The sequence below is a fragment of the Ambystoma mexicanum genome, chromosome 1q (genome assembly GCF_040938575.1).
Source record: "Ambystoma mexicanum isolate Mex_15411 chromosome 1q, UKY_AmexF1_1, whole genome shotgun sequence".
NCBI lineage: Eukaryota > Metazoa > Chordata > Amphibia > Caudata > Ambystomatidae > Ambystoma > Ambystoma mexicanum.
The window spans coordinates 127415483-127429596 of NC_090922.1; the positions used below are offsets into that span (position 1 = coordinate 127415483).

At 45.1% G+C, this 14114-nt stretch overlaps 1 protein-coding gene across 1 annotated transcript in view; it reads left to right on the forward strand.

The window, feature by feature from the left end:
- KLHDC4 (kelch domain containing 4) overlaps window positions 1-14114 on the forward strand; it is a 461477-nt gene that overhangs the window by 387116 nt on the left and 60247 nt on the right. Inside the window, exon 11 of the mRNA XM_069636170.1 lies at window positions 2039-2155. Within this exon, the coding sequence (XP_069492271.1) occupies window positions 2039-2155 (117 nt within the window). The remainder of the gene's footprint in view (window positions 1-2038; window positions 2156-14114) is intronic.

Genomic DNA, 14114 nt, shown 5'->3' on the forward strand with positions numbered 1-14114 from the left:
GCTGCACTGAAACTCTCCAGAGAGTCCATGAAGGAGATTCTGTTAAAAAGAAATAATTACTCATATTGTAACAAACCACGCCTCTTTTGACACTGAAGACTTCTGGGGGCATCTCTTCGCCGGAGTACAGTTTCTCTTATTTTCATTCAATTCATTCTGCCCACAAATCAGTTGGACAACATTCACTAGGGTTTCAGGGCATGGCATGATTCCATACAAATATTGTTGTTTTATGCATTTTTAGCTGATGTACTTTTTAAAAAATATAATGTATTGTTTGATCGGTTACATGTGTAATGTTTTACTTGTGTCTTTGTGCAGGGTTTGTTTTTAACCATCACACAAATAATAAAAAATGAAATTACTCATAAACTAGCATATCTCCTCAAGTGTGCAGGCTTTGGATTCCACCAGCTAGAAAATAAGATTTTTGGAGAGTGGCACATTGCATGCTCATTTCCAAGATTTTGGGTACCCATGGCCCACTCTAGATCGGAAGAAAGCATTTCTCTGACATTATCAGAGCCTTTGCAAGTGTAGTACAATACCATTTCAGATCTTCGTACGTTTCATTGGAGGGCTCACATTGGGACAGTGTTTGCTCTTGTACAGCTAGCATGCGGATAATATTTTTTGTAGCTATCATGAGTGAACCCCACAGACATCCTAGGTTAGTGGCGGTTTTCTGCCTTTGTTTATTTGTTTAACTGCTTGGTAAATCTGGCAGTTAGGGTTAAAATGATAATATTTAATTCTTGCAATTATATCCCTTCTTTTCCATGAGTGAGTGATAAAGAAAAGGTCCCTAATGGATATATTTGGTTTCTGTTGTAACTGCACAGGGCGGCAAGAGTTGCAAGCAAGGGTTACTTCCTAGAAGTAAAGATACAAGGATTATTTGCATCTCTCTAGTTCCTCCAAGAGACCGATACTTGGGAAGCATCGTAATCATTGCAGCTGTCCCCTGATCCCAGATCTGCTAACTACCATAAGGACCAACCTGAGGGATCATTTGTGAAAGTCTGCAACGCTGATGATAACAAATAGGCTCCATGGATGTCCTGTATAAGAATGCTGACTTTGGCGTTAATGCCCGCCTTACTGCGAATGCGACTTGGATGTGCCCATTAACTATCTCCTGCAATACTTCTAACATTAAATTCCCTCATTCAGCATGCAGGCTCAATTTTGCAAGTTCTTCAATGTTTCTCCCACCAAGAATGCCTTAAAACTCTACTCTGCTTTGTCCCTATTGCATACCACCTACTTGGTTTACTTAGACGCTAGGGCTTCTGCAGCAAACTGATAATGGTGTTTGTCTCGCCTTCGTGCCTACCTAACGCTGCCTCAATGTAATGGGACTTCTCAGAAATTGTGCTGCCTTCTCCTATGTTTTCAGTAATGCTTCCTTTTATCTCCCTGCATTGCTTCATCCCCTCCAATACTGTAGTTCTTTGCTGATGGGTTTGTACTTTTCGCAATGTGGCACAGATGCTTTTCCAACACAACAAGACCAATCACTGAGCAGGACTACTCCCTTTCTTGTTTTTACTACATGAGGGCATGGCGAAGAGATAACCTGTTGGCTTGTGGTGTTTGTAGAGCCCAAGTGGGGGCAGAGGGAGGGGTCCCAGATTAATTGGGCATTCCCTTTTAGGATCATTGTAGATTGATGTTTTTACCCAATGGGCAGACATGGCACGCCAAGAGAATCTTCTTGATCCCCAATGGCTTTAAAGCCTTACAAACAGGCTGATTGAGTACCATATGCCTAGCCCAGCGGTGCAGGAGAGTTTCACAGCACCTCACTGGATATTTTTTAAAGTGTAAGACCTGACGTGATCAGAAATAATGCTCCCCCATTCCCCAGCAGAAATCCAATGTTTGGCTGTGTCTGGTTAGCCCAGAGCTTAATGTATGTTTTGTTTATCTTGTAGGATGTCCTCTGCTCAAATTAGCGGCTCCCCCAAGTGCTTTCTTCACATTTTAATAATGGAGCATGCATTTGAAGTAACATGTTTTTTTTAATCTCATGTAGAGACTCAGGAGTGGCTAGATGAATCTGATGACGACGAAGATGACGTGGAGGGTGCAGAGGGAGGCAGCGAGGAGGAAGATGAGGAAAGCTCAGACGATGAGTGTGAAGATGAGCAAGGTAATGGACAGATTTGTAGGCGGAGTGGGAGGGCAATTAAAACTAACAAATGTTATGATGGCTCTTTGTGTGGCATTGTCTTATTCTGTATTGTAAAGATCTTGGAAGTTTCCACAGTTTGCTTCCTGTTTTAGCCTAGAGAGTTTGTAGGCAGAATAGTCAGCATTTATCTTACGATGGAGGCAACACTGTATCTGGGTGAAAAGAGTCGATGGGAGTGATAGTGGGTATAGTATGAATGTGTTTGTAGATTGAGAGGCGATGGGTTGGAATAAAAAAATTGGTATACTTACACAGGGTGGGGGGGCTGTAGAGCTCAAGTGTGGTTACATTAGTGTGGTTGACTGAGTGTGTGGAGCATTGGTTAAAAATGTGAGGAGGAGCTCATTGGTGCACTTACATGAACAGAGCTGCATTGATTCGGGAAGGTAGAATCTTGTTTTCATTTTATGGAGGAGCTTTAGCGTATTACTTGAGGAAGGAGCATTGAAACACAAAGATCAGGGGAAAAGAGGCAAAGTCTGCCAGCCTTAGTGTGAAGTTTGTGTGCTTACTATGGCAGAATATCCATATGCTTTCCCTAGGCCTTTTCTGTGTAGCCCTGTGTACCCATTAATACACGATGCGCACACACTCCAGGCCTGGCAGATCTTGCTAAACCCCAGCACCCTGACATCACACGTTGCTGTCTTCTTCTACCATTGCCTTATTTTGTGTTTAGTTACTGTGATGTTGTTTTCCATGTAATACATGCAAACGCTAAGCAAGCTGAGCGCAACTTACGAAAAAGGTAGAAACAGCAAGTCATATCTGCTGTTTGGAAGTCATATGTTGTAAGAAACTGTTGCCCTTATGCAAACTGTTTGGTAGCGCCCACCTGGATTCGGGCCAAGGTCACTTTATATTATTGATATGTAAGCTGCTGTTTTTGTGTAATCCTCAAAGATGTCATGGCAATTTGCGAATGTTAATAAAGAATACTTTGAAGACATATTGCACACATTTAAACATAATGGATCATACATAATGGGCAAAACGTTATTTTGTATCGCCTGGTATTTAGATTGGCAGTGCGCCGTGTATTAGCTCCTGGTTACCCAGTGGTACGTCCTGCCTTCTGATTCATGCCAGACACCGAGGAGCTGTTTTCAGCTCCTGCTCATTAATGCTAAATTTCAGCCCTGGCCTTGTATTTTCATGGTCTTCCTAAGACTCCAGGTTGGTATGTATGAATGAGTGTCTCTAATTCATTTCATTTCCACATCCTGAGTGTTTACCCGGGGAGCCTGAGAAGGTTTTAATAGATCGACTATTCCTGAATGTGTAGCAGCTAGATGGTTGAATGGTGCTATGTTCCTAATTGGATTGAAGCTGGAAGTGAAAGCAACCTGTGAAAGAATAGGGGTTCCTGCGCCACACATTGATCCGTCATTTGGACCATCTCTGAAGAGGACTCTAAACTGAGGAACACAAAGCTGTATCTGGTGAAACATCACACCCAAACCTGAAATATTGCTGGGCTCTGTGCAACTCTGACTTTTTGAAAGACCAGAGGGAACCACACCAGTGCTCCCTTCACTCAGCCGGCACAGGTGGCACTTTGTGGACCCTTCACGCTTTCCTCATGTCTGGAATCCCTTCGGGCTGAAATCCCATTACAGAACGCTGGTGGGGCTGAGTACTTCCCGGAGAAGTAGTATGGAGAGGACGTGATTGAGTTGACTTTGGGCCTTCATGAGGACAGTGACCTGGGCACTTCCCCGTTGTTGGATATCCTTCAGGCACCGACTCTGGGCATCCCTGCATGCTTCTTTCTAAACTTGTGGAAATGCTTCGTTTGTTCAAGGCAAGTTTGTTCGATTGGTCTTGACGGACACCACAGTGGCCTTGTATTAACTCAACAAACTGGGCTTCTCTGCGCACAGGCAGTTACTCCTGGTAGTCATTGCCTTTGTGTAGGTCTAGCTATTGCCACTGCCCTGCAGAGCGGCTAGGACGAACATATGCCTTTTTTACATATGTCAAGCAGTTATGGAGGCTTCACTGTACATGTTTACTAAAGAGTACCTCCTGTCAGGGCAGTGTGCTCGCTTTGGCAATCTGTCCTTTTCTGGCGTATGTGTGGTCTTCTCACTATCCTCTCTCTTCCACATGGTTCTGTTTTAAATGTGGCCACTTTGATTGTGACACAATGCATGTTTGTTTGACTCTTACAAAAATCAAAGGATTTATAATATATATAATAGATGCACTGGGAGCTGTAAAATATCTATGCCCCACCATCAACCCTTACTAAATGGCAGAAACAGAAAACAATGCATTAAAAAAATAAACATTTACCACTAGAGATTCAAGGTTACACCCATCCTTTCATTCATTCCCTCTTAAACTTACCTTATTATACAACACATACTTCCAGATGCCATCCTGTGTTCTCCAGTCCATCCAGCAAAATGCATTACATTAATTGGCCTGTTGCGCCATTCAAGTCTGCGGCTCGCTGCTGGACTTCGCCTGAAGTAGCAAGTCTCCACTTGGCATATCCCGCTCCTCTACGTAATGTACTGTGCAGTGCATAGAGGGGTAGGATTTATCGAGCATACTTTGCTACTTTAAGCACGGTCAGAAATGTCATGAAGAGATGCGGTGGTCGAGCAGGGAGCTGCTTACATGAAGAGGTGGCGGTCGACAATGAGATTGAAAAATCCTATTGGGCAAGGAAAGTGAGGCGAAGAAAAGCGCATGCAAATAAGCAGTGGTAAGTAAACATGAAAGGTTCCACATTTACCTACTACTATGGCAGTTAATCAAACATAAGGAATTTTTGGGGGAAGCGAATACATTGGAGGAAAACATTAGTTGGCTCTTATTAATGTACTGGTGGATAGTCCTTCCACAGATTATTTATCCCACAGCGGCCGAGTGCTAGGGAAAATGGGCACAACTGATGTCCTGGGGCGTTGAAGCTTATTATATACTGGTCCCAACATCATGTCTCAAGCGGGGCACATAGCAATGCCTAGGGCAGCAGCTCAGTACCCCCTGGTGGGGAAAACATTTCTGAGGTCCGTCGGTGCTGGGGGTAATCAAAAGATAAGGAATCTGGGAGGAACATCGATCTGAAAGAACGTTACAAAGAGGTAAGTAATTTGTTCAACTTCTCCATGTTACTTTTTCCTTTAAACTCAAAATGCCTATCAAATGCTCTATCCGACCAGTGGAAGTGCCTGCCTTTCAACGTGGACCTCTTTCTAGAAGCAATCCCCTCAGAAGGTTGAGCGGGCAGGAGCCCCCACCTCCCAATGCACCACCCAGCCCAGCCACAGCACCAGACCAGATGACACGCTGCCCGTATGAATAATGAGAAACTAATAGCAGCCTACCATCTTCAATGGTGAGGCTTTGCTCACTTACAGGCCATCTGCATCAATCTGCAATCACCTGCTGCTGCTGAGGTGATCACCGGAAATTTCGCTGCCTATTGAAGCCTCCCACAGCTTTATTTTCATTTTGAATTCTTTCTTCCTTTCCAAAATGGCGGGCGCTTTGCAGCCCCATACCGAGGCTCCCCAGCGTCATGTTGCCTAGCAACATATTTGAATTTGGATTCATTTCGACAAACATCTGCTGGCAGTCGGAAGGAGCCGGCGGCCCGAAGAAGGCCAGAAAAAGGCTCAGTTTGCCCCTGTTCGCACCAGGGCGCATTTACATCCATTTGTATCCTCAACCTATTATCCAGAACTTTTCTGCCAAAAAGAGACGATCTCCTGAGACACTTACCAAATATGCGCGAGTGAGTACTACTGCCCTAATCCCTATCTAACCGCCTGATGATGCCAAGCTTTGTTATATAACTACTTGCCGCTCCGCCGACATTTTATCAGTTGGCCACGCACACACCATCATTATTGCCTTCACATTACTTCTGCCACTTCTATACGTTGTGATATGTATGCCCACTCTCTAATTTGTAGGTACGGCGCTATGTATGGGCGACCTATTCAAATTACTAACCTTGCATGTTCACAGATTGTCACGCAAAACGGCAATTGCCCCTCACCTAGACCGTTTGAATCACCATGTCCTAGTCCTACTCTGCACAATGTTAAATATCACTCCCTCGTCTCTTCACTTTAGATCACTTTAGATAACGTTGCATATATTCTGCGTAGAACTACGCTTGCGTCAGTCTTGAGTAAAATGTATGCGACAAATGGACGTAATCTTCCAAACAAATCTTATATTTTAGCCCACGTCTGTCAGACTTGCTTAAGAAGCGCAACTACCCATGTTACACTGGATTAGCCATTGGCATTCTAATGTATTTGTATGAAGTTATTATGTACTATCATATGCTCGATTCACCTACTGATTGTAACTACTTATGTTTATATTGGACCAGTTTACAAAGCCTTTAACTCTTTGTATAAGAGAGCTACTATGTCCACTAACTACTGAGTGTACTTTATCTGCCCATATCTGATTAGCCTACGTCATTTTGACCAGACCACAAAGCCATTATTGATGTACACCTCCCTGCACGCTGCCTAGTTTAACTACCACAACCACCTAGGCACATAGTGCAATGTGGCAATGGTGTCTCAGTTAGCACAATCTGACCTAATACACTATGTACTCTACTATGCTAGACCTAGTCTACTTGGGCACCCTACTTTGCCTAGCGGTACTAACTAGCATCTCTAGCCATTTTACCTTGATACTACCTACTCGCACCACTATGTTCATGTCCTCAACCACAGTAGACACCACAGTCACTCCCACTTATAAACCATCAACATACAAGCTTAGCCCACCTATGGGATCACCCTACCAAAAGACCCCATGCAACACTGTGCAAAGAAACTCTAGACTCTGTGCACGGTTGCCTAAATTGTTTGAACTGCCTACTAGATATGTGGCCAGCCCAGACTACTATAGAATAAGATCTCTCCATATACCCATAACAAAGACAATTCCCAATCTTAACACCCAGACCCAAACAAAAAGACTTAAGGCACCCATATGCACACATGCTCCCTCCAGTACCCCTCAACGACTTCCATTAGATAGGTCATTACCTAACCTCAAAGGGGCCTTAATAAATGCAAGCTCTTTAGTCGCTTATGCGACACAAATAGCCGAAGTCGTTTTAGCAGAAAACTATGACTTCCTTGCAATTACGGAATCCTGGCTACACGATGCAGCAGGCCCTGTTCTGACCTTATCAGTACCTGATGGTTACACTATCCTTAAAGCTGATAGACACGAATCACGAGCCGGAGGACTAGCCATCATTGCCAAATCCAATCTCTCCATCAGATGAATCCCTTCGGCCAATATTAAATCATGCAAATCCATGTCAGTCAAACTACCCATTGCCAACTCCCAAACCCTGAATATTCATCTTATTTACAGACCCCCTGGCCCTATCAGTACTACTCTGTTGGAGAACTTAAAAAATACATCACACACTTTACTCTTAGGAGATCTCAACCTGGGATTTAATGACACTAAAGACCAACAGGCCAACTCCGTAGCTAATATATTGACAGAACTTGACTTCACCCAGAGAGTGAACCTGCCAACCCATAATAAAGGAAGAACTCTCGATTGGGTGGCGGATCATAACTGCAGTGCTTCAGTCACCACCATCTCTCCTCAAATCTGGACCGACCATCATCTTGTGACATTTACGCTGGCAACTAAAAGACCTATCACACAGTTACCACCTCCTGCCCCTCCCACAGTAACTAGAAATAAGAAAAACATTACAGTAGATAAACTCCTTCCCTGTATCCTTCCTAATCTTAATTCACTACCCGACAATAAGGACCCTAGCCTACTAGTCGAAGAATATAACAAAGCTATGACCACGGCTCTTGATGACATTGCCCCATTACAACTAAGAAACAGCAAACCTAAAAGTCACCTTAACACCTGGTTCACTCTCCACCTGCACAATCTACGGTTAGTAGCCAATATTTCAACCCAATACAAGAAGGACATCCTCTTGGCAAAACAAGAAACTTATAACAACAGAATCCTGCAATCCAACTCTAGTATGAAGGAGTTTTTCACTATACTAAAAGAATTAGAAACACCTATCCTAGCACAAGACAATTGTGTCAAAGATAGAACATGGTGCTCTGACATTCAGCATGCATTAGTCAACAAAGTTTCTAACCTTCAGAACAAGATAGCCCAGAAGAAAGCCTCACTAACACTTCCGACGCCTTCCAATAAAACACCTCTGCCTAAATCCAAACATTCCACCCAATTTAACTTCTTCAAAGTCTCTATTATTGAGGTTGAGAAAGTTATACTTGCACTCAACCCCCCAAATTGCAAGGATGACCAATGCCCAGCACAACTAATAAAGGACACCACTAGAGATCTATCACCATTCATCTCTAAGCTGATCAATGCCTCTTTTGCATCGGGCACCATTCCCTGCAACCTCAAAGAATCCTGGGTACTCCCACTTCTTAAGAAACAAACACCACCATACCAACTAACTACAGGCCCATCACCACAGTGCCATTCCGCTTAAAAATCCTAGACAAGGTAGCATACATCCAAATTCAGAATTTCCTAGAACTTAACCAACTCCTAGGATCTCACCAATTAGGTTTCCGGCCACAACATAGCACAGAAACAGCTCTAATTGATCTTAAGGCCCAAATAGATGAACTCTGAGACAACGGAAAACTAGCACTACTCCTCCTCCTTGACCTCTCGGCTGCATTTGACTTGGGGGACCACAAGGTCTTATGCAGCCACCTGGACTCAGCAGCCCACTTCTCCAAGGAGGCCATAGTATGGATACAGTCCTTCCTCAGTGACAGGACTATGAGGGTTTTCTCGCCATCTGCAGTAGCGGACCCTATTCCCATTACCTGTGGGGTGCCCCTGGGATCATGTGTCTCTCCGCTGTACAATATATTCACCAAGCCCCTTTTTGAAGATCTTGATCATCTGGGTACCACCTACACGAACTATGCAGATGATACCCAGATCCTCTTACCATTTACTGGGGATTATGATAAGGATTTGGCCTTGGTGAATAGAATCTACAGGATCGTTCAGGCATGGATGGCTACTCGCGGCCTCTGCCTGAACGATGATAAAACAGAGCTCATCATCCTCAGCACTACCTCTCACCTTACCAAACTTAGCCCCGATTATTCATCCTTCATTATTGATGCAAACTCTATTAAACTTGCCAAAGAAGTAAAAACCTCAGGTTTTTACTTAGACTCCACCCTAATATTTACCAAACAGGTAAACACTCTCGCCCCATCCACAGCATACACATGCAAATTAATTAGAGCTGGCAAACAATTCCTATTGCCCAACAGATGCATGATCCTAGCCAGAGCTCTTATTTTGTCTAAACTGGACTACTGTAACGCCCTATACATTGGTGCCAACAAATACATTATCAATAAAAAACAGATACTCCAGAACAATGCCCTTAGAGCTGCACTAAGCATTTTATGAAAAGAACATATCTCCGATACAAGGAGGAAACACAACTGGCTATCCACACACGACAAAATCCACCTAAAAACATCCTCCCTCATCCATAAATGTCTAAACAATAAGGCACCAAGCTACCTGATGGAAAGAATCTCTAGAAAAAAAAACCTCTAGCAGACCTACGAGATCAGTCAACCCCAACTGCCTTCAGGTGCCACGCTTTAAACTATCCACAATTGGAGGCTCCACTTTTCCAGTCAAATCAGCACAATTGTGGAACTCCTTGCCACCCTCACTGAGATTGGACCAACATTTACCACATTCAGGAAGAATCTTATCAATTGGTTCAAAGAGAATGATAAATAACCCCCTCAGCCTAGAACCATAATTGTAAATAACCTTCCTGCCTTAGCTAGCATCCCACATGTATCTATATGCCTGTATCTCTATTGTATGTATTCTTTATGCATTTTAGATTTTGATTCTATTTCACTCCTATGTCCGTTTTTTTAAATATGTTCTTTAACCTCTGTAACCAAGCTGTATGCCTTCTTACCTCCTGCGCCCTGATACCTTTGGGTCTGACACGCACAATAAATAAACAAACAAACAATAACTCTAAACTATCTTTTTGAAATGTATCCTTCTAAGCACCCAATTGTACCCAAGTATATAGAGACTAAACTATTTTTCATAATGTACCAAGGATTCCTAGCTGGATGACTGGGAATATTCAAAAGTCAGAAGGCAGGCCTTCTGGGAAAAATGTGCCCCTGTGCCCCTGGATCCTGATGGCCCTCAGAATTCCACAAGCCAGGCTTGGTGCCACCAACTCAACCCCTCCCTACTTTCCTCTCACAACCAGCCACCCGAACCCTCACACAAGGCCTTTTTGCTCAAGCCTGATGCAGCACCCGGCAGTCATTTTGGGGTGGCCTTGCACAACCTTGTGAGGCTAATTAGATGAATTTGGGCTCAGTCTAGCATCTGGCCCTGCATTTGGGTGCTAATAAACAATTTCCCATTTCTGTGGAGACAATGGGGCTGGTTATGTGCCCTGTGCCCTCCTTATGCATCTTTGCTTCATTTGGTCTGCACATGAGGTTTCCAGGGACTGTTTGCTCATGGGACTGGCAATACATCTGAACTATTTCAGCATTATGGATTAATATAGGTTTGTTATTGCAGGATCATTTCCAACTTTGATTCTGGCAAGAAGTTAAGGAAGGACATTTTCTAACATGATAATGACCCCCCCTCCAAGATCTATAAGCCTTTCATCATTTTGTGGTAAATAAAAATGTGTATGTCACAATGGCTGTTAAGGCTGCTGCTACAGTCAGAATGCTTGGAATTAGGTCAGTATTCAGGATTAGTGCCTGGAGTTTAACATGATCCTGAAAGCATAATCTGAGCCATCTGTACACTAATGGTAGGTATGGCCACGGATCTTTGTGGCTTTCAGGATTTCACATGCTGCTGCAGTACACTTAGTTTCACTTGCACCCATAAATCGGGCTTCTGGGCTCATAATTGCCCATATTACCACAGGGCATTGCAAGCATTATGCTTCGTTTAAAGTAGATCAATATGGCTTCCATATGCTAATTTATAATTAAGTCATAACCACCCGTTCCATGGTCTCCAACGGGTGGTAACGCCCCCCCCCCGGCACTGAATTAATAGGCGTCAGCGCCAGTGCCGTTGCCAAGCGTTCCAACCCGTGGTTATGGCTATTAGCACCCCAGGTTTGCAATCCAGAAACCCGAGTTGCTAAGACCAATGGATTTTGTTTGTGAACAGGACGTCATGAGGCGTTGCGTTCATTTAAATAAAATACTTTCTTAAGATGGAGCCCCTCTTCCATTTTCATGGCGGCCAGGAGGGACACGGTGCGGGCGTCGCCGCCGCAGAAGTTTATACGGTAAGTGGGGGTTGGAGGTGGGAGGAACAGGAAATTGAAATTAAGGGATGGAAGGGTGGGGGGTAGATGGCGGGTGTGGAAGAAGCAGCCATCAGTTTGCTTGGAACGGGGATCGGGATCTGTAAATTCAGCCCATGATCCCAGAAACCTGACTGGTTGCGTCCCTCAGCTCAGCTGCTAATACTAATTATCTGTGTTTTATATGGCCCTTAATGTGGGATTGCTCCCCTTTGAAGCACTGGTATTACTCCACCCTGAATTGTCTCTGCTGGAATTCGTTGCCATATAGCATCACCTGAATTTGTTGTGATTTACCAATGTCCAATCTCAGACAATACCTTTTAAGAAGTTCGACCTAGTTCCACTGTGTGGCTTATAACCTGCGTACAAAACAAAGGGGGGTCTGGCAGTCTCTCTACCAGCATGAACACAGCCATTGATCTGTGCTTGGGTGGCCCCCTGGGAGAGTCTCAACCAAGTCTTTAGCTAACTGTCCCTTTCACAGAGGAGAAATATCCCTGCATATCAGTCTTTGTCCTGCCCAGGGGCAGTCCAGCACCGAAATGCTAGGCAATTCTTCTCTGAAGAAGAGTACCAACAGCAACCCCAGACACGTGTTTCGGCCTAGCGGGCCTCATTAGTGATGTGGAGCTGTGCCTCTCTAAGGACAGTGAGCAAGGGGTCCACGTCTGGATTCCTGTGGTAACTTAGGGTGGGACCCAAAGTTACTCCATACGCAAAACAAAGGGGGGTCTGGGAGTGTCTCTACCAGCACGAACACAGCCCATTGACCTGTTCTTGGGTGGATGGCCCCTGGGAGAGTCTCAACCAAGTCTTTAGCTCACTGTCCCTCTCACAAAGGAGAAATATCCCTGCATATCAGACTTTGTCCTGCCCAGGGGCAGTCCAGCACCGAAATGCTAGAACAGGTCAATGGGCTGTGTTCGTGCTGGTATACAGACTCCCAGACCCCCCCTTTGTTTTGCATATTAAGTAACTTTGGGTCTCACCCTAAGTTACCAGGCGAATCCAGACGTGGACGCTTTGCTCACTGTTCTTAGATCTTAGAGAGGCACAGCTCCACCTCACTGATGAGGGCTGACTAGGCCGAAACACGTGTCTGGGATTGCTGTTGGTACTCTTGTTCAGAAAAGAATTGCCTAGCATTTCGGTGCTGGACTGCTCCTGGGCAGGACAAAGACTGATATGCAGGGACATTTCTCCTCTGTGAAAGGGACAGTGAGCTAAACACTCGGCTGAGACTCTCCCAGGGGCCATCCACCCAAGAACAGGTCAATGGGATGTGTTCGTGCTGGTAGAGAGACTCCCAGACCCCCCTTTGTTTTGCTTATAACCTGCGTGGTTGGAGCTAGTTTTTCGTCATGGGCAGCTTTCAGAGGGACAGGAAATTGGTTATGGGGGGAAAACCAGGAGTTGTTATAGGTTGAGGAGGGAGAAAGGTGTTGGAGGTAGTGAGTGACTGGGGACATGGAGGGATTAGATTTGTGGAAAGGTAAGGTTTTGTTTATGCAGCTCCGACTCATTCAGTAATTTGAAGTTGGTGAACAGAACAAGTATCTTCTGATGTGAGTTTAGAGTGAGATAACCCCTGATGGGGTGAGCAGCTTGGGTTACTGAGACACACAGAGACAGTCCTCTAGATAAGGTGAGTATTGTGCTTATTTACGCATCTAATTATGGGAAATAGGGATGATTTTTGTTTCTACTGCATACCATGTACGCTGTGTTTATTAATTAAAAAGAGCATACTTTCCACCACTAGATGGCACTGTAGCAAGCTCCTACCTCGAGGCAGGCAGGCCCTTCCCTTGCCAGTCTCTCCGAGACATGTATCCTAATCCAGGGTTCAACCCACCCCCTCGGCCCTGGAAGACCTTTCCAGAAACGCACGTGTCCTTCTGCTACGTGTTTTCATTTGTAGAGTAAGCTGAGAGAGGAGGCCACAAACGCGGTGACACCAGCTAGGTAAGCAACCCGCCCTTCTGCTGCAGGCGCTTTTCAATGTCATTTTTATTTTCTGTCCTGACAGCCCAGACCGCTATCTGATCGAATCTCGCATGGTCCGGGCTGTCGGAGAGAAATAAAACCGCAATTGAAACCAGTTCAAAGTATTTTGTTTCTTCCAAAGCAAATCATCTGCTCGGGTCGGATGATCAACCAACTGCCCGTTTCCCAGAGTCACAGTCCCCCTGAGACACAGGCTGTGTCCCTGATGAACTCCACCACAGTGTTGTCGACGCAGCCTGTGTGTCTCGGGGGGGCTGTGACTCTGGGAAACACGTTTCCTTTGTCATCAGCAGCATAGCCCGCCCCCCGCCCTGTGACTCTCTGTTGCCCCATGCCCCCCATTACCGTGTCATGCCTCCTCTCCCTCCTCCGTGACTGTCTCTGTGCCCCCATGCCCCCCATTACCGTGTCATGCCTCCCCCAACCCCTGTGACTGTCTCTGTGCCCCCTTGCCCCCCGTTACGTGTCATGCCTCGCCTCCCTCCACCGCGACTGTCTCTGTGCCCCCTTGCCCCCTCGTTGCGTGTC